Source organism: Anomaloglossus baeobatrachus, chromosome 1 (assembly GCF_048569485.1).
Source record: "Anomaloglossus baeobatrachus isolate aAnoBae1 chromosome 1, aAnoBae1.hap1, whole genome shotgun sequence".
Classification (NCBI taxonomy): domain Eukaryota; kingdom Metazoa; phylum Chordata; class Amphibia; order Anura; family Aromobatidae; genus Anomaloglossus; species Anomaloglossus baeobatrachus.
In genome coordinates this window covers 782,158,417-782,178,162 of record NC_134353.1, presented here as the reverse complement: position 1 = coordinate 782,178,162, position 19,746 = coordinate 782,158,417, and the positions used below count along the sequence as shown (strand labels likewise).

General features: G+C 49.3%; 1 protein-coding gene across 1 annotated transcript in view; it reads left to right on the top strand.

Annotated features, from left to right (window-relative positions):
• Positions 1-19,746, top strand: part of SNX2 (sorting nexin 2) — a 93,900-nt gene that overhangs the window by 60,417 nt on the left and 13,737 nt on the right. The window contains exons 7-8 of the mRNA XM_075324935.1: positions 9,734-9,812; positions 17,827-17,902. Coding sequence (XP_075181050.1) covers positions 9,734-9,812; positions 17,827-17,902 — 155 coding nt within the window. The remainder of the gene's footprint in view (positions 1-9,733; positions 9,813-17,826; positions 17,903-19,746) is intronic.

Below are 19,746 nucleotides of genomic sequence, written 5' to 3'. Positions count from 1 at the left end.
CATCATCTGCTCATATACCCCCATCATCCTGCTCATATACCCCCATCATCCTGCTCATATACCCCCATCATCCTGCTCATATACCCCCATCATCCTGCTCATATACCCCCATCATCCTGCTCATATACCCCCATCATCCTGCTCATATACCCCCATCATCCTGCTCATATACCCCCATCATCCTGCTCATATACCCCCATCATCCTGCTCATATACCCCCGTCATCCTGCTCATATACCCCCATCATCCTGCTCATATACCCCCATCATCCTGCTCATATACCCCCATCATCCTGCTCATATACCCCCATCATCCTGCTCATATACCCCCATCAGCCTGCTCATATACCCCCATCAGCCTGCTCATATACCCCCATCAGCCTGCTCATATACCCCCATCATCCTGCTCATATACCCCCATCATCCTGCTCATATGGCCCCATCATCCTGCTCATATGGCCCCATCATCCTGCTCATATACCCCATCATCCTGGTATATGGCCCCATCCTGCTCTTATACCCCCATCATCCTGCTCTTATAACCCCCATCATCCTGCTATATGCCATCATCCTGGTATATGGCCCCATCATCCTGCTCATTTACTCCCATCATCCTGGTATATGGTCCCATCATCCTTCTCATATACCTTCATCATCCTGCTATATGCCATCATCCTGTTCATATACCCCCATCATCCTGCTCAAATACCCCCATCCTGCGACACACAAAAAAATAAACGTTTTCACTCACCTTTCCTCGTTCTACGCAGCGTCGCTCCTCCTCCTGTCTGTGCCGGCAGTGCTGTGTTGAGCCGGCCACGTTCCCTGCAGCACTGCGATGTATTGTCCTCCAGTCTGCCGGCGCGGCTGTGAAGACACACGTGCGCACAGCGATGACGTCATCGCTGTGAGCACCGTTAGTCTCCAGTCCACACAGCGCGGCAGGCAGACTGGAGGACATCGCGATGCTGCAGGGGAACGGTGAGTACATTGATTCACTGCCTCCCGCGCTGATGATGATGCGCGGGGAGCAGTGAATACAGCCGAGTATGATCACTCCAGGCTGTAGTTGCCAGGGGTGATCACGGCCAGCTGTTAATTATGCGCGTGTCCCCGCCCATCATCCCGCCCACCTATCAGCCCCGGCTTCAGCGCTGGTGAGATGGACGGGAGGATGGGCGTGCATATGTAATGAGCGGGCCCACGTAGTCACGGCAGGCGCTGCCACAGCCTGCTCGTGCCCCCGATGACCTGCTCCACCGCAGCACCCTCATTCCCCGCAGCCCTACATTCAGACCATTAGACGCACCCCCCACTTTCCCCCAACATTTGGGGGAAAAAAGTGTGTCTTATGGTCCGAAAAATACGGTATCTCAAGAGAGCTGCAATATGCAATACATGAAGGGATGGAAGAGTGAACTAGAGAACTCACAGAAACTAACAATCTGCTGGTCACAGCCGAAGAACAACCCTCTGGCCCAATATCTGGAGAACCTATGCCAGTGCAAAAACAGGATGACCCTGAGTTTAAACGGTCTGAGTTCCACAGCCTAGAGGTGGAAAGAGGGTGGCACCGACAGATATGCAAGCCACGGGAGCACAGACTGTGCCAGAAGGGGCCCTGGAGGACAAGCCATGTACTGCAACAAATATTCAGCAGTGAGGGCCTCTCACTTCAGCGACTCTTCACTCACATCCTGAACTATCCATGGACAAGGAGAGGAAATTCTGCATCTTATTGAGGGAAGAGTTATTAACTGTGGATATCGCCGCCCAATGTCACCACATGTCATAAGTTGAGATGAATGAAAGTTCCCCGAATGGACCATTATTGCCCCTAACACCCCATCCCCCAATCCCCTCCTGTAACATTTATTTTCTTTTTCGCTCCTAATTGGGAGACCCAGACAGTGGGTGTATAGCTACTGCCCTCTGGAGGCCGCACAAAGAACTACACTTAAAAGTGTAAGGCCCCTCCCCTTCTGGCTATACACCCTCCCGTAGGAGTACAGATTCCTCAGTTTTAGCTTTGTGCGCAAGGAGGTCAGACACGCACGCATAGCTCCATTGTTTTTAGTCAGCAGCAGCTGCTGACTATGTCGGATGGAAGAAAAGAGGGCCCATAAACAGGGCTCCCAGCATGCTCCCTTCTCACCCCACTGTATGTCGGAGGTGTTTGTAAGGTTGAGGTACCCATTGCGGGTACGGCGGCAGGAGCCCACATGCTGATTCCTTCCCCATCCCTTTTTACAGGGCTCTGGGTGAAGTGGGATTTACTGGTCTCCAGGCACTGAGACCGTGCTCCATCTACAGCCCCTGGAGAAGATGCTGGATGGAGCGGAGTACATCAGGGACATGGCCCTGCATCCTCAAGGTACTCTGTGTCCCCGTGCATTTGGCGCTCACACCGCAGCATGCTGGGTGTTGTAGTGCGCCGGGGGACATCAGCGCTACGGCGCTTGTGCCATGGCCTCATTCAGCTTAGCTGAAGCAGGCACACTTCCAGGAATTGGTCGCGCCGGCCGCTGGGACTGCGGCGCGGCTGGCACTTGTGGTGCGCCGGGGACTTCAGCGCGGCCCGCGCTTTTACGGCGGCCGCGCTGATAACTCGAGTCCCCGGCTTTTGCGGCCTGCTTCCGTTCGTTCCCGCCCCCGGACCTGCCAGTCAGGAGAGGGGCGGGACGCTGGCCACATCTAGAAATCGGTCATGCCGGCCGCTGGGACTGCGGCGCGGCTGGCACTTGTGGTGCGCCGGGGACTTCAGCGCGGCCCGCGCTTTTACGGCGGCCGCGCTGATAACTCGAGTCCCCGGCTTTTGCGGCCTGCTCCCGTTCGTTCCCGCCCCCAGACCTGCCAGTCAGGAGAGGGGCGGGACGCTGGCCAGTGCATCAGCGCTGAGGGCTGGAGTCGTTTTTACATACTCCAGCCCTCACAGTAGGCACAGAGGGGACACTGTTTCCCGCACTTTTGTTTGGGAACTCCCACGGACCGCCCCTCTCCACAGACGCCGGCAGCCATTCCTGCTGACACGCTGAGCTGCAGAGGGGAGCCGGGGAGACCCAGACAAGGAATCTGCAGCCTCTTACCCGCTTTTCAGCGGGCGGTAAGCCCCCTCTTGTGCCAGTATTATTCTTAGTATTTTGTTGCTACAAATACTTGGTATTACATAGCGCTGGTCGCCCTTTGGCTATAGACTCTCTCACATTCAGAGAGCCAGCAGCATGTCGTCCGCAAAACGCAAGGGTGCCAAGGCACAGACATTATATGCTTCCTGCACCGCATGTGGGACTTTTCTACCGGCAGGCTCCACGGACCCCCATTGTGTGCAGTGCTCGGCCCCTGCGGCGCTTGCACAGCCGGGGCCTCTGCTGGACGTGACCCAGGGTGTACCACCTGTGAATGCTGTCCAGGTGACAGGCACTGAGTTTGCAGCTTTTGCTGACAGAATGTCTCTCACTATGTCACAAATTCTTGACACATTGCGAGCTAGGCCTGTACTTCAGGCCACGGACACTGTGCAATCATTGCCCCCTGGTCCCCCTCAGCTCCAAGCTCCGGGACGGGCATATACACCTCAGGGTGAAGACTCTGACTCGGACGATGGCCCCGGGCAGCCTAAGCGGGCTCGCTATGACGGGCCTTCACATTCATCTCAATGGTCAGGATCCCAGCGAGATGAATCTATGGGTGATGAGGCGGACGTAACTGATCAGGATTCTGATCCTGGGACCGCTCTCAATCTAGATACACCAGAGGGTGACGCCATAGTTAATGATCTTATATTTAACATCAATAAGATGTTAAATATTTCCCCACCAGCTCCTCTTGTGGAGGAGTCAGCTTCGCAGCATGAGAGAATCCATTTCAGATACCCTAAGCGTACTTTAAGCACTTTTCTGGACCACGCTGACTTTAGAGACGCAATCCAGAAACCCCACGCTTATCCTGAAAGGCGTTTTCCTAAACGGCTTAAAGATACACGCTATCCTTTTCCCCCTGAGGTGGTCAAGGGTTGGACCCAGTGTCCAAAAGTGGATCCTCCAATTTCCAGGCTTGCAGCTAGATCCTTGGTTGCAGTTGAAGATGGAGCGGCACTTAAAGATGCCACTGACAGGCAGATGGAGCTCTGGCTGAAATCCATCTATGAAGCGATTGGAGCGTCATTAGCGCCTTCTTTTGCGGCCGTATGGGCACTCCAAGCTATCTCAGCCGGGCTTGCGCGAGTCGACTCAGTCACACGTGCATTTGCCCCGCAGGTAGCACCATTGACCTCGCAAATGGCGGCATTCGCGTCGTACGCGATTAATGCTGTTCTTGACGCTACAAGCCGCACGGCAGTGGCGTCAGCCAACTCCGTTGTTTTGCGTAGGGCCCTGTGGTTGAGACATTGGAAAGCAGATTCTCATTCCAAGAAGTGCTTAACCAATTTGCCTTTTTCTCGTGACCGATTGTTTGGAGAGCGTTTGGATGAAATCATCAAACACTCCAAGGGTAAGGACTCATCCTTACCGCAACACAGACAAAACAGACCCCAACAGAGGAAGGGTCAGTCTGGTTATCGGTCCTTTCGAGGACCGGGCAGGTCCCAATTCGCATCGTCAAAAAAGACTCAAAAGGACCAGAGACGCTCAGATTCTTGGAGGTCTCAGTCACGCCCAAAAAGGGCAGCCGGAGGAACCGTTGCCAAAACGGCGTCCTCCTGACTTGAGGTCTCCGATTCCCACACCCGCGGTCGGTGGGAGGCTTTCCCACTTTGGCGACATCTGGCTGTCACACGTCAAAGACCGTTGGGTGAGGGATATTCTGTCTCACGGGTACAGGATAGAGTTCAGTTCTCGTCCGCCAACTCGTTTCTTCAGAACTTCTCCCCCACCAGACCGAGCCGATGCTCTGTTGCAGGCGGTGGCCGCTCTAAAAGCGGAAGGAGTGGTGACCTCCGTCCCTCTTCAGGAACAAGGTCACGGTTTTTACTCCAATCTGTTTGTGGTCCCAAAAAAGGACGGATCGTATCGGCCCGTCCTGGATCTAAAGTTGCTCAACAGACACGTAAAAGTCAGGAGGTTCCGGATGGAATCCCTACGCTCCGTCATAGCCTCAATGTCTCAAGGAGATTTTCTAGCATCAATAGATATCAAAGATGCGTATCTCCACGTGCCGATCGCACCAGAGCATCAGCGTTTCCTACGCTTCGTCATACACGACGAACACCTGCAGTTCGTGGCGTTACCTTTCGGTCTGGCAACAGCCCCCCGGGTCTTCACCAAGGTCATGGCAGCAGTAGTAGCTGTTCTGCACTCGCAGGGTCACTCGGTCATCCCGTATCTAGACGACCTGCTTATAAAGGCACCCTCTCAAGAGGCATGCCAACACAGTCTGAAGGTGGCACTAGACACCCTCCAGAGTTTCGGGTGGATTATCAACTTTCCAAAGTCTCATCTAACCCCGACCCAATCTCTGACTTATCTTGGCATGGAGTTTCATACTCTCTCAGCGATAGTGAAGCTTCCACTGGACAAGCAGTGCTCGCTGCGGACTGGAGTGCAATCTCTCCTTCAGAGCCAGTCGCACTCACTGAGGCGCCTCATGCATTTCCTAGGAAAGATGGTAGCAGCAATGGAGGCAGTCCCGTTCGCGCAGTTTCATCTGCGCCCTCTACAATGGGACATTCTACGCCAATGGGACGGGAAATCGACGTCCCTCGACAGGACTGTCTCCCTCTCTCAGACTGCCAAGGACTCTCTGCGTTGGTGGCTTCTCCCCACCTCATTGTCACAGGGAAAGTCGTTCCTTCCCCCGTCCTGGGCAGTGGTCACGACGGATGCGAGCCTATCAGGGTGGGGAGCGGTGTATCTCCACCACAGGGCTCAGGGGATGTGGACTCTGGAAGAGTCCTCCCTGCAGATCAATGTTCTGGAAATCAGAGCAATCTATCTTGCCCTGCGAGCCTTCCAACAATGGCTGGAAGGCAAACAGATTCGGATTCAGTCGGACAATTCCACGGCGGTGGCGTACATCAACCACCAAGGGGGAACACGCAGTCGCCAAGCCTTTCAAGAAGTCCAACGGATTTTGACGTGGGTGGAAAGCAGAGCGTCCACCATATCCGCAGTTCACATCCCAGGCGTGGAAAACTGGGAAGCAGACTTTCTCAGTCGCCAGGGCATGGACGCAGGAGAATGGTCCCTTCACCCGGACGTGTTTCAGCAGATCTGTTGCCGCTGGGGGACGCCGGACGTCGATCTGATGGCGTCACGACACAACAACAAGGTCCCAGTTTTCATGGCACGGTCTCACGATCACCGAGCACTGGCGGCAGACGCCTTGGTTCAGGATTGGTCGCAATTCCGACTCCCCTATGTGTTCCCACCTCTAGCATTGTTACCCAGAGTTCTCCGGAAAATCAGGTCCGACTGCCATCGAGCCATACTCGTCGCTCCAGATTGGCCAAGAAGGTCGTGGTACCCGGATCTGTGGCATCTCACGGTAGGCCAACCGTGGACACTACCAGACCGTCCAGATTTGCTGTCTCAAGGGCCTTTTTGCCATCTGAATTCTGCGGCCCTGAACCTGACTGTGTGGCCATTGAGTCCTGGATCCTAGCGGCCTCAGGTTTATCTCATGAAGTTGTTGCCACAATGAGACAGGCTAGAAAACCATCCTCAGCTAAGATCTATCACAGAACGTGGAAGATATTCTTAGCGTGGTGCGTGGCTCAAGGGTTTTCTCCCTGGCCATTTGCATTGCCAACTTTTCTTTCCTTCCTGCAGTCTGGGTTGGAAAAAGGTTTGTCGCTTAGCTCTCTTAAGGGTCAAGTCTCCGCGCTATCCGTATTCTTTCAGAAGCGCTTGGCACAGCTTTCTAAAGTACGCACGTTTCTCCAAGGAGTTTGTCATATCGTTCCTCCTTACAGACGGCCATTGGAACCCTGGGATCTGAACAAGGTTCTCATTGCTCTCCAGAAGCCGCCTTTCGAGCCTTTGAAAGAGGTTCCCCTTTCTCGGCTTTCACAAAAGGTAGTTTTTCTTGTGGCGGTCACGTCTCTTCGAAGAGTGTCCGAGCTAGCGGCGTTATCTTGCAAATCTCCCTTCCTGGTGTTTCACCAAGACAAGGTAGTACTGCGTCCAATTCCAGAGTTTTCTCCCAAGGTGGTTTCTTCCTTTCATCTCAATCAGGATATCACTTTACCATCTTTGTGTCCGCATCCAGTTCACCAATTTGAAAAGGGTTTACATCTGTTGGACCTGGTGAGAGCACTCAGGATTTACATTTCTCGCACGGCGGCTCTACGCCGTTCTGATGCGCTCTTTGTCCTAGTCGCTGGTCAGCATAAGGGATCGCAAGCTTCCAAATCCACCCTGGCGCGGTGGATCAAGGAACCAATTCTTCACACATACCGTTCTGCTGGGCTTCCGATTCCATCTGGACTGAAGGCCCATTCTACCAGAGCCGTGGGTGCGTCCTGGGCATTGCGGCATCAGGCTACGGCTCAGCAAGTGTGCCAAGCGGCTACCTGGTCGAGTCTGCACACGTTTACCAAACACTATCAAGTGCATACCTACGCTTCGGCAGATGCCAGCCTAGGTAGACAGGTCCTTCAGGCGGCGGTGGCCCACCTGTAGGAAGAGGCTGTTTGACAGCCCGTTCATGTGGTATCTTTTTACCCACCCAGGGACTGCTTTTGGACGTCCCACTGTCTGGGTCTCCCAATTAGGAGCGAAAAAGAAGAAGGGAATTTTGTTTACTTACCGTAAATTCCTTTTCTTCTAGCTCCAATTGGGAGACCCAGCACCCGCCCTATTTGTTCTTAGGGTTTCGTTTTTCGGGTGCACATGTTGTTCATGTTGTTTCTTAAGTTCTCCGATCATGTTATCGGATTGAATTTGTTTTTGAAACTGTTATTGGCTTTCCTCCTTCTTGCTTTGGTACTAAAACTGAGGAATCTGTACTCCTACGGGAGGGTGTATAGCCAGAAGGGGAGGGGCCTTACACTTTTAAGTGTAGTTCTTTGTGCGGCCTCCAGAGGGCAGTAGCTATACACCCACTGTCTGGGTCTCCCAATTGGAGCTAGAAGAAAAGGAATTTACGGTAAGTAAACAAAATTCCCTTCTTTCTTGCTTTGGAAACACTAATTGGATTTTCAGAAATCCCGTGGAGCCGATGGTTGCCATAGTAGCACAGGGTAATGTGATGACTCCTGTAGCTATTGTAAGTCACTTCCTCTTACAGCTGGGAGAGCGCTGACTGGTAGAGAAGAGCAGCATTTCCACAGATCAGAGCGATGCAGCTCTGATCAACAGAAATGCACAAGCGATCTGACTGCTGATCCTTGTAGCCCCACTGGGGGACTAGTAAAATAAGGTTTTTTTTTTTTAAATTAAATAAAAAACCTAAATGTTCAAATCACCCTCCATTCGCCTCATTGAAAATTAAAGGGTTAAAAAATGCACACACATTTGATATTGCAATGTTCAGAAACACCTTATCTATCAAAATATAAAATAAATTAATCTGATCGGTAAAAGGTGTAGCGGCAAAAAAAATTTCAAACAGAATTACGTTTTTTTTGGTCACTCCAAATTTTGTGCAAAATGCAACAACCGGGAATCAAAATGTAGCAGCTGTGCAAAAATGGTTCTGTTAAAAACCTCAGTTCATGACGCAAAAAAAAGCATTCAGTGAGCCCCAGATCATTGAAAAATGAGAGCGCTACGGGTTTCGGAATATAGCACAAAAAGTCTCCCCCCCCCCCCCCCCCCCACAAAGTTCGGAATTTTTTAACCCCTTAAAGTAAACATATACATGTTTCGTGTCTATGAACTCGTACCGACCCGAGGCATCACACAGACACGTCAGTTTTACTATATAGTGAACACTGTGAATAAAATATCCCCAAAAGAATTGTGAAATTGCACTTTTTTTGCAATTTTTCCGCACTTGGAATTTTTATGCTGTTTTCCAGTACCCTATATGGTAAATTTAAGGATTTAATTCAAAGGTACAACTCGTCCCTCAAAAAATAAGCCCTCATATGGCAAAATTGATGGGAAAATAAAAAAGTACCAGTTCTCGGAAGAAGGTGAGCAAAAAAAAAAACAAAACGGAAAATTGCCTGGGGATGAGGTGGTTAATGGTCTCACACTGATAGTGCCCCCCTTTGACTTCAAATAAGACCTGGATTTAGGAGCAGTATTTGCTGTTCTGCACTTGTTTTGAAGTCGGAAAACTTTTTTTTTTTTTTTTTTTTTTTTACTTTCTGGTTCTGTGACTGGTGTTGATTGCAGAAAAGACTGCAAGTGACATGAAGAAGGATCACAAGCTGTTACGGTCATATTTCCCCTGTACAGCTTACAGCGCCCCCAAAGAAGCTATAGGAACTTTCCACTATGTTACCACCCCTCTTGCTAGTGAGAGGATAGGTGGATAGGGAATCTTTTTTTTTTTTTTTTTTCCACACCACCACTTACAAGCTTACTTTTAATTGGGGTGAAGAAGGGAGGAATTAAAAATAAAGCTAAAATAATGCGGTTGCATAAGGGTGACCACCCTCTTATAATTAGGGCTGAGGTTGGGGTTAGAATTGGCCAATCACATCACATGTAAATTCATGTTGAATAATTGTCTGTACGCAGCGGTTTTGCAGAATTATGAGCGATGATATCAGCCCCTTCAGAAAAGTAATACAGATTTGAGTATTCTTTTGGTATTTTAGTTATTTAATATATTTATTTTTAAAGGCATGACTAAAGTTAAAGTGGGAAAGGAAGATTCTTCATCCAATGAATTTGTGGAAAAGAGGAGAGCTGCTTTAGAAAGGTAATGCTTAACTATTGGATGTTTTACTCGAAGTCTAGAAATGCGCCCACAAAACATACATTATACATTTCTGAAACTGTTGACATTAAGACTCATTTAGACAGCCTTTCGTTTCCCCCTTTTTTGGTTATACAAGAAAAATCGTTTCTTGGTGTGCTGGATCCAATTCTCATCCATTTTTTAAATTTTACCATCAATGCAGCATTCATTTTTCTCGTGCAAAAAAAAAAATGCTAAGTTTGTCCTACCAATTAATCATGAAAAAACACCAGTTGGATGACGTGCAGATAGCATCTATTTCTTTCATTCAAGAGTCCCAAACAGACAAGTTTCCGTTGTTGTGGGGTTTTTTTTGTTCTTTTTCTTTTTCGCTCCTAATTGGGAGACCCAGACAATTGGGTGTATAGCTATTGCCTCCGGAGGCCACACAAAGTATTACACTTAAAAGTGTAAGGCCCCTCCCCTTCTGGCTATACACCCCCAGTGGGATCACTGGCTCACCAGTTTTGTGCTTTGTGCGAAGGAGGCAACACATCCACGCATAGCTCCACTGTTTAGTCAGCAGCAGCTGCTGACTATGTCGGATGGAAGAAAAGAGGGCCCATACAGGGCTCCCAGCATGCTCCCTTCTCACCCCACTTCATGTCGGAGGTGTTTGTTAAGGTTGAGGTACCCATTGCGGGTACGGAGGCTGGAGCCCACATGCTGCTTCCTTCCCCATCCCTTTTTACAGGGCTCTGGGTGAAGTGGGATTCTATCGGTCTCCAGGCACTGAGACCGTGCTCCATCCACAGCCCCTGGTATCTGCTGGACATGGAGCGGAGTATCTTCAGGGACATGGCCCTGCTACATGGAGGTACTCTGTGTCCCTGTGGGGACCGCGCAGACACACGGCAGCACTGCTGGGTGTGTTAGTGCGCCAGGGACAGCGGCGCTGTCCGCACTAGTGCCATCGCACACCACAGCGTTGCTGGGTGTGTTAGTGTATTGGGTGACTACTGCGCTAACCGCCGCTGCCATTTTTATTTAAGGCGCCGCTGGGATTTGTGGTGCGCCGGGGACTTCCGCGCCGGCCAGCACTGATATGCCGGCCGCGCTTATTAACTCGAGTCCCCGGCTTCTGGGCCTAGTCTCCCTTCGTTACCGCCCACAGGCCTGACAGTCAGGGTAGGGGCGTGACGCTGCATAGCACAGCAGCGCTGAGAGCTGGAGTATGTTTTGCATACTCCACCCCTCTCACTGTGTGCACTGTGAAACCGGATTCCCGCACTTTCTCAGGCACGCCCACGGCTTCCTTCTCTACAAGGACGCCGGCAGCCATTAGTGTCAGTTTCTGTACGATACAGAGACAAGTGTGGAAGACCCTGGCATTCTGATAGTCACACAATCGCTGCAACAGGCGTTAAGCAGCACCTGTGGTGCTAACCCCACTAGTGCAGAAGTGCACTTATAGATATGCTTGTACTATATACATTGCACTGTTTGGTCGCACGTTGTATATACCCTCCTGGATTGTGCGGAGGAGTTATCAGCATATTCTCTGTGTAAAACAAAGGTGCAGAACCACATGTTTTTCTATGCAGCCGGTACAGCATGTACGGCTATACGGCCGGCAGGTTACATAGACCCCCATTATATCCAACTCAGCCGGAGTCTCTGCTAATGGCCAGAGGATGAGGACGGTGTCTGCAGTATTTACTGACAGATTTTCTGAGACTATGGCTATGATACTAGAAGCCTAGCAGTCCGGACATGTCTCTCACAACATGGGCACTGTTGAATCATTGATCCATGGCCCCCCTCAGTGTGAACAACTAACAGCTCCGGGAATGTCACACGCATCCCAGAGTCACGGCTTTGCACAGACGTCAGTCCCAGACAGCCTAAGCGGGCTCACTATGAGCGGCCCTCGGTTTCATCAGGGTCCTAGCAGAAGGACTCTCTGTGTAATGAGGCGGAAGTAGCGGCTCAGGATTCTGATCCTGAGACCGCTCTCAATCTGGATACACCTAATGGTGACGCCATAGTGAATAATCTTATAGCGTCCATCAATAGAATGTTGGTTATTTCTCACCCAGCTCCTCCAGTGGAGGAGTCAGCTTCACGTATTTTTCTGGACCACTCTGCCTTCAGAGAGGCAGTCCAGGAACACCACACTTATCCAGATATGCGCTTCTCCAAACGGCTTAGGATACACGTTATCCCTGCCCCCTGACGTGGTCAAGGACTGGACCCAGTGTCCCAAGCGGCATCCTCCAATCTCCAGGCTTGTAGCTAGATCCATAGTTGCAGTGGGAGATGGAGCTGCACTTAAAGATGCCACTGACAGACAGATGGATCTCTGGTCTAAATCCATCTATGAGACTGTCGGCGCACCGTTGGCTCCAGCATTCTCACCCTTGGGGCACTCCAAGCTATTTCAGCTTGTCTTACACAGATTGACACGGTTACACGTACATCTGTGCCGCAGGTGGCATCCTTAACCTCTCAAATGTCTGCATTTGTTTCTTACGCGATTCAGGTTGCCCTAGACTCTGCGAACCGTACGGCAGTAGCCTCCGCTGCTCCGTGTTTTTAAGCAGAGCCTGGTCTGCTCGTTAAGTGAATGGAAGGCAGATTCTGCTTCCAAAAAAGGTTGCTTAACCAGTTGCCTTTTTCTGCTGACCGACTGTTTGGTGAGCGTTTGGATGTAACCATTAAACAGTCCAGGGGTAAGGATTCATCCTTTCCTCAGCCCGGACACAACAAACTCCAACAGAGCAGGAGGCAGTCGTGGTTTCGGTCTTTTCGAGGCTCGGGCAGGTCCCATTTTTCCTCGTCCAATGTGGACTCAAAAGGATCAGAGGAGCTCAGATTCTTGGCGGGCTCAGTCACGCCCAAAAAAGAGACAGTCTGAAAACCCGCTTCCAAGGCGGCTTCCTCATGACTTGCGGCCTCCTCTCTCCGCATCCTCGGTCGGTAGCAGGCTCACCCGCCTTGGCGATATTTAGCTGCCATAGGTCAATGACCGTTGGGTGTGAGACATTCTGTCTCACGGGTACAGGATAGAGCTCACTTCTCGTCCTCCAACTCGATTCTTCAGAACTTCTCCACCTCCCGGCCGAGCCGCTGCTCTTCTGCAAACAGGGTGCACTCTATAGGCAGAAAGAGTGATGACCCCCGTTCCTCTTCAGGAACAAGGTCACGGTTTTTACCCCAAATTATTTGCGGTGCCTATAAGAACGGGCCGTTCCGTCCCGTTCTGGATCTAAAACTGCTCAGCAAGCTCGTGGACACCAGGCGGTTCCGGATGGAATCCCTCCGCCATGTCATCGCCTCAATGTCCCAAGGAGATTTCCTAGCATCATTAGGCATCAAGGATGCTTATCCACACGTGCCGATTGATCCAGAGCACTAGCGTTTCTACGCTTCGTTATAGGAGACGAACACCTTCTGTTCGTAGCTCTACCTTCCGGCTAGCGACAGTCCCACTGGTCTTCGCCAAGGTCAGGGCAGCAGTAGTCACAGTCCTGCACTCTCAGGGTCACTCTGTGATCCCATATTTAGACGATCTACTTGTCAAGGCACTCTCTTAGGACACATGCCGACACTGCCCGAACGTTGCGCTGGAGACTCTCTAGAGTTTTGGGTGGATCATCAACTTTTTGAAGTCAGATCCGACCCCGACCCTATCGCTAACATATCTAGGCATGGAGTTTCATACTCTCTCAGCGATAGTGAAGCTTCCGCTAGACAAACAGCATTCTCTACGGGCTGCAATCTCTTCTTTAAGAACCAGTCGCACACATTGAGACGCCTCATGCACTTCCTACGTAAGATGGTAGCAATGGAGGCAGTTCTTTTCGCGCAGTTTCATCTGCGTCCACTACAATGTGACATTCTCCGCCAATGGGACGGGGAGTCGACCTCCCTCAACAGTCGTCTTTCTTTCTCAGGCGGCCAAGGAATCTCTACGGTGGTGGCTTCTTCCCACCTCATGGTCAAAAAGAAGGTCCTTCCTATCCCCATCCTGGGCGATAGTTACGACAGACGCGAGTCTATCAGGGTGGGGAGCAGTTTTTCTCCACCACAGCGCTCAGGGTACGTGGACTCAGCAAGAGTCCACCCTTCAGATCAATGTTCTTGAACACAGAGCAGTGTATCTTGCCCTACAAACCTTCCAACAGCAGCTGGACAGCAAGCAAATCCGACTTCAGTCGGACAACTCCACAGCGGTGGCATACATCAACCACCAAGGAAGAACGCGCAACCGGCAAGCCTTCCAGGAAGTCCGGCAGGTTCTGATGTGGGTGGAAGACACGGCATCCACCATATCCACAGTTCACATCCCAGGCGTGGAAAACTAGGAAGCTGACTTCCTAAGTCGCCGGGGTGTGGCCGAAAGGGTATGGTCTCTTCACCCGGACGGGTTTCAGGAGATCTGGCGCCGCTGACAGAGGCCGGACGTCGATCTAATGGCGTCACGGCACAACATCAATGTGCCAGCTTCATGGCACGGTTTCACACTCATCGAGCTCTGGCGGCAGACGCCTTAGTTCAGCATTGGTCGCAGTTCCAGCTACCTTATGTGCCACCTCTGGCATTGTTGCCCAGAGTGCTGCGCTAGATCAGGACCGACTGCGGCCGCGCCATCCTCGTCGCTACAGATTGGCCGAGGATGTTGTGGTTCCCGGTTCTGTGGTGCCTCACGGTAGGCTAACCGGGGGCACTACCAGACCAATCAGACTGGCTGTCTCAAGGGCCATTCTTCCATTTGAATTCTACGGCCCTCAACCTGATGGTGTGGCATTGAGTCCTGGAACCTAGTGTCGTCAGGATTACCTCAGGACGTGGTTGCCACCATGAGACAGGCTAGCATACCAACGTCCGCCAAGATTGACCACAGGACGTGGAAGATATTCTTATCTCGGTGCTCGGCGCAGGGTGTTTCTCCCTGGCCGGTTGCATCGTCTATGTTTCCTTCCTTCCTGCAATCTAGGTTGGAAAAAGGGTTGTCGCTCAGTTCCCTTTAGGGACAAGTCTCAGCGCTATCTGTATTTTTTCGGAAACGACTTCCTCAGGTACGCACGTTCCTACGGGGAGTTTGTCGTCTCAGCACTCCGTACAAGCGGCCGTTAGAGCCCTGGGATCTGAACAAGGTTCTAATTGCTCTCCAGATGCCGCCTTTCGAGCCTTTGAAAGAGGTCTCCCTTCCCGCTTTTCTCGGGAAGTGGCCTTCTAGTAACGGTCTCGTCTCTTAGGAGAGTTTCCGAGCTAGCAACGCTCTCATACAAATCTCCCTTCCTGGTCCTTCACCAGGACAGGGTAGTTCTGCGTCCGATTCCGGAATTTCTCCCTAAGGTGGTATCCCACTTTCATATCAATCAGGATATCACCTCACCTTCTTTGTGTCCTCGTCCAGTCCATCAATTTCAGAAGGATTTGCATCTGTTGGTTCTGGTGAGAGCACTCAGGTTCTACTTCCCGCATGGCGCTCCTGCGCCACCCGGATGCACTCTTTGTCCTTGTCGCTGGTCGGCGTAAACAGTCGCAAGCTTCTGAATCCACCCTGGCTCGGGGGATCGAGGAACCAATTCTTGAAACCTACAGTTCTACTGGGCTTCTGGTTCTCTCAAGGCTGAAGGCCCATTCTACCAGAGCCGTGGGTGCATCCTGGGCATTACGGCACCAGGCTACGGCTCAGCAGGTGTGTCAGGCACCTACCTGATTGAGTCTGCATACTTTTACCAAGCATTTTCAGGTGCATGCCTACGCTTCGGCAGACGCCAGCCTAGGTAGATAAGTCCTTCAGGCGGCGATTGCCCACCTGTAGGAAAGGGCTGTTTGACGGCCCTATCACGAGGTATTCTTTTACCCACCCAGGGACTGCTTTTGGACGTCCCAATTGTCTGGGTCTCCCAATTAGGAACGAAAAAGAAGAAGGGAATTTTGTTTACTTACCGTAAATTCCTTTTCTTCTAGCTCCAATTGGGAGACCCAGCACCCGCCCTGTTTTCTCGGGGTTTTTCTGTTTTTTCGGGTACACATGTTGTTCATGTGGTATGGTTCAGTTCTCCGATGTTTCCTCGGATTGAATTGGTCTTTAAACCAGTTATTGGCTTTCCTCCTTCTTGCTTTGGCACTAAAACTGGTGAGCCAGTGATCCCACTGGGGGTGTATAGCCAGAAGGGGAGGGGCCTTACACTTTTAAGTGTAATACTTTGTGTGGCCTCCGGAGGCAATAGCTATACACCCAATTGTCTGGGTCTCCCAATTGGAGCTAGAAGAAAAGGAATTTACGGTAAGTAAACAAAATTCCCTTCTTTTTGCCTTTTGCACTAGTTGTGTGGGGTGTATATATACACTACTTAAAAAAAGATATAGATATTTGTCTTTTGGGTGAAATTTTAAGGATGATCCTTAGTTCCATCTAACCTTTTCAGGTGACCTTCTGTAAACTTCTGGATGCACATGTCCAACTGTTCAGTGTCTAGTACTTTTTGCACAACTTGCTGTTCTCTAACAAAGAGATTAATGGGAAAATTCACAAGTGTCTGATCCATGAATCGCTCAATAAATTTCATGGTTCAATTAGAATTGGTATTAAACAGTCCTCCTAATCATGCTGTTCACATTACATCATGAGACCAAGACGACGCCTAACAATTAATGAACAGTACCTCACCATCCAAGGCTTCAGAGAGGATGATCTCAGACAGAAGTGACCACTGAGCTTAGTCTCATTGAGTGTCATCAGCAGGTTTTATAGAGCAGTGTTTTCAACTCCAGTCCTCAAGACCCACCAACAGATCATGTTTTCAGGTTTTCCTCAATCAGGTTTCTCGGATTTACTTAATGTTGCACAGGTGATGGAATTATTCCCGGTCTAATATTGAGGAAAACCTAAAATCATGATCTGTTGGTGGGTCCTGAGGGCTGGAGTTGAGAAACACTGCTATAAAGGGACTGGAGCTGTCACTGGAAGGCACAGATGTCGACGTGTTCCAGAAAAATGCTCCATTTCCACATAGTCTTTATTATACTCTGTACACGAGTAGAGTCCGTCTAAGCATACAACTGCTCATTACGGGTACCGAGCACCTGAGCATGGTAGAGCTCGCTCATCACGTCATAACCTGAGAAAGAGAATAAATTTTTTCTTTCAGAAGAAAGGTGAAGGGTACAAGGAGATAAACTGATATCAGTCACAATAATGTAGCAAAAGTGATACAAAATTTAATAAAGATACAACTTCAATCATCTCACAGAGATAACGTATAGACCAACCATGGAAGTTAACAAATGGGGAGCATCTTCTGAGAACATGTAACTTCACAGCAGTTATGTAAAGAAGCAGAAAGCCATACTGATAGATGTGAGTGTGTGCCGTGACACAATACAGTGTACACTAAAGAGGAATGGCATGCATCGGTGTTGTCCACACAGGAAGCCTCTCCTAAAGTCCATGTGTGGAAAAAGCCACCTACAATTTGCTGGGGCCCATGCTGAAAAATATTAAGACTACTGGGACTCTACTGTGTAGTGATGAGTCCAAGATAAATCTTTTTGCAACTCATGGCTTCAAAACTGTATGGTGTTGCAAAGGTGAGGGGTACCAAGAAAAATGCATGGTACCTACAGTAAAACCTGGTGGTGGCAGTGTCCTTATATGCGGCTGCTTGTGTCGGGGAGCTACATTTCATTAATTAGTAACATAAATTCTCAAATGTATAATGAAACGAAAGCCGTTGCCATCTGCCATCATTCTGTGCCCTTGGTAGACGTGCACTTTTTCAACTTTATCCAAACACCTCTAAGGCCGCTGATACATTTCTGAAGAAAGAACAGGGTGAAAGTGATTCACTTGGCAAGTATCTCCTGATCTGAAACAAAGTGAATACCAATAGGGGATTCTACATGAAACCTCTTGTCAAAATTTTGGAGATGTTGCTTAACATCTTACTTTTTAAAGTGATGTGTTCAAAATATATATTATAATGTTATAAGTGTAATATTACATCTTCACCCCCAACAGATATCTTCAACGAACTGTGACACACCCTGCACTGCTGCAAGATCCTGATGTTAGGCAGTTCTTGGAAAGCTCGGAGGTTAGTATTGTACAGCACCTAGATTTCTCTCCTTATATATTGTACATGCGTTTTCTGTACATTTTGTGCCCGGATTCCTTCTAATGCAGTCATCTACAATTCCCAGTTTAATTCTACAAAAAGACCCCGATTCATCAAGGATTTTTCTACAAAATTTAGGCATAAACTGCTTTTAAATGTTGGACATTTTCCTGAAAGTTGAAGCTGCACAAACATTTTGCAGCCTTTGCCATTGTTGCACTAGTCCTGGCCAACTCCTCCATTTATGTAGACTGAGCTGGGGTGTAGTGAATCCCGTCTGACAAATGTATGATTTATGGTACGAAAGTGGTGCAAATTATTCCAGAATCAACCGCAACCTCCTGGCTGAAATAACGTTTCTAGCAGAGTCACATGGTAGTGGTAAAATGCACCAGTCGTAGTTAACTGGTCTTTAGTTTCCAGTGTCCATACATTGCTTTCCTGCTGGCTTTTCTTTTCTAGTAATAGTATATGCTGTATACGTCACTGAGTGTTAAGGACCAGGTCCGAAAAACATTTTGTGTTAGAGGACTACACTTGTAAAATATTACTTATCTGTGTACATAGAACTGCTAGAGATAATTACCAAATACTCTGCCTATGTTTTGTTCTGGAAAGGGAAATTTTAATTAACCCCTTAACGACCCATGACGTACTGGGTATGTCATGGATCGTGTGCGGTTAATCCCCGCCCCATGCTGTGGAAAGGCCGCGGCGATCCGTGCATATATCAGCTGATTTCAACAGCTGACATGTGTGCCTGCTAGTCGCGAGTGGAATCTCTTCCACCCGTGACTATTAACCCCTTACAATCTCGCCAAAATCTGGCAGCGAGATGTATATGTGCGCTGCCATTATGCGGACTTACCCCACCCCCATCGGAAGTCACGTGACATGATCACATGACTTCTGGTAGTTGCCATGGTAGCACAGGGTCATGTGATGACGCCTGTAGCTAACATGAGTCACTTCCCCTCAATGCCGGAATACAGCCAGCATTGAAAGTAAAGCAGCATATCTGCAGATCTAAGCTCTGTAGCTGTGATCTGGAGATATGGCAGAGCGATCAGATTGCTGATTGCTATAGCCCCCTTGGGGAACTAGCAAAATAAAAAAAAGTTAAAAAAAAAGTTTTTTAAAAAATAAAAATAAAAAACCTAAAAGTTCAAATCACCCCCCTTTCACCCCATTGAAAATTAAAGGGTTAAAAAAAATAAAAAATACACACATTTGGTATCGCCGCGTTCAGAAATGCCCGATCTATCAAAATCTAAAATCAATCTGATTGGTAAACGGCGTAGCAGCAAAAAATTCCAAACGCCAAAATTACATATTTTTTGGTCACCGCAAATTTCGCGCAAAATGCAATAACAGGCGATCAAAACGTAGCATCTGCGCAAAAATGGTACAGTTAAAAACGCCAGCTCGAGACGCAAAAAATAAGCAATCACTGAGCCATAGATCCAGAAAAATTAAACGCTACGGGTTTCGGAAAATGGCGCAAAACGTGCGCTACTTTTTTTTTGGACAGGCTTGTGAATTTTTTTTTTTTTTACTTTTTTACCTTACGGGTCACAACATGATATAGTGGGCCGGATTTGGCCTGTGGACCTTGAGTTTGACACTCCCAAGCTAGAAAGTCAGTTCTGGAAGAGACCAAACCACTGGTGGATTCACTTGCATTTTGTAACCAATAGGAAGAGCCTTCCCATGATGATCTATAGTGTGTATGTGTGTATTGCCATGCTGATTCTGATCCCGATCCCATGTTTCACCTACTATTTGTTGCTAAATGCCCACAATTCAATGGGAATGGCCTACTG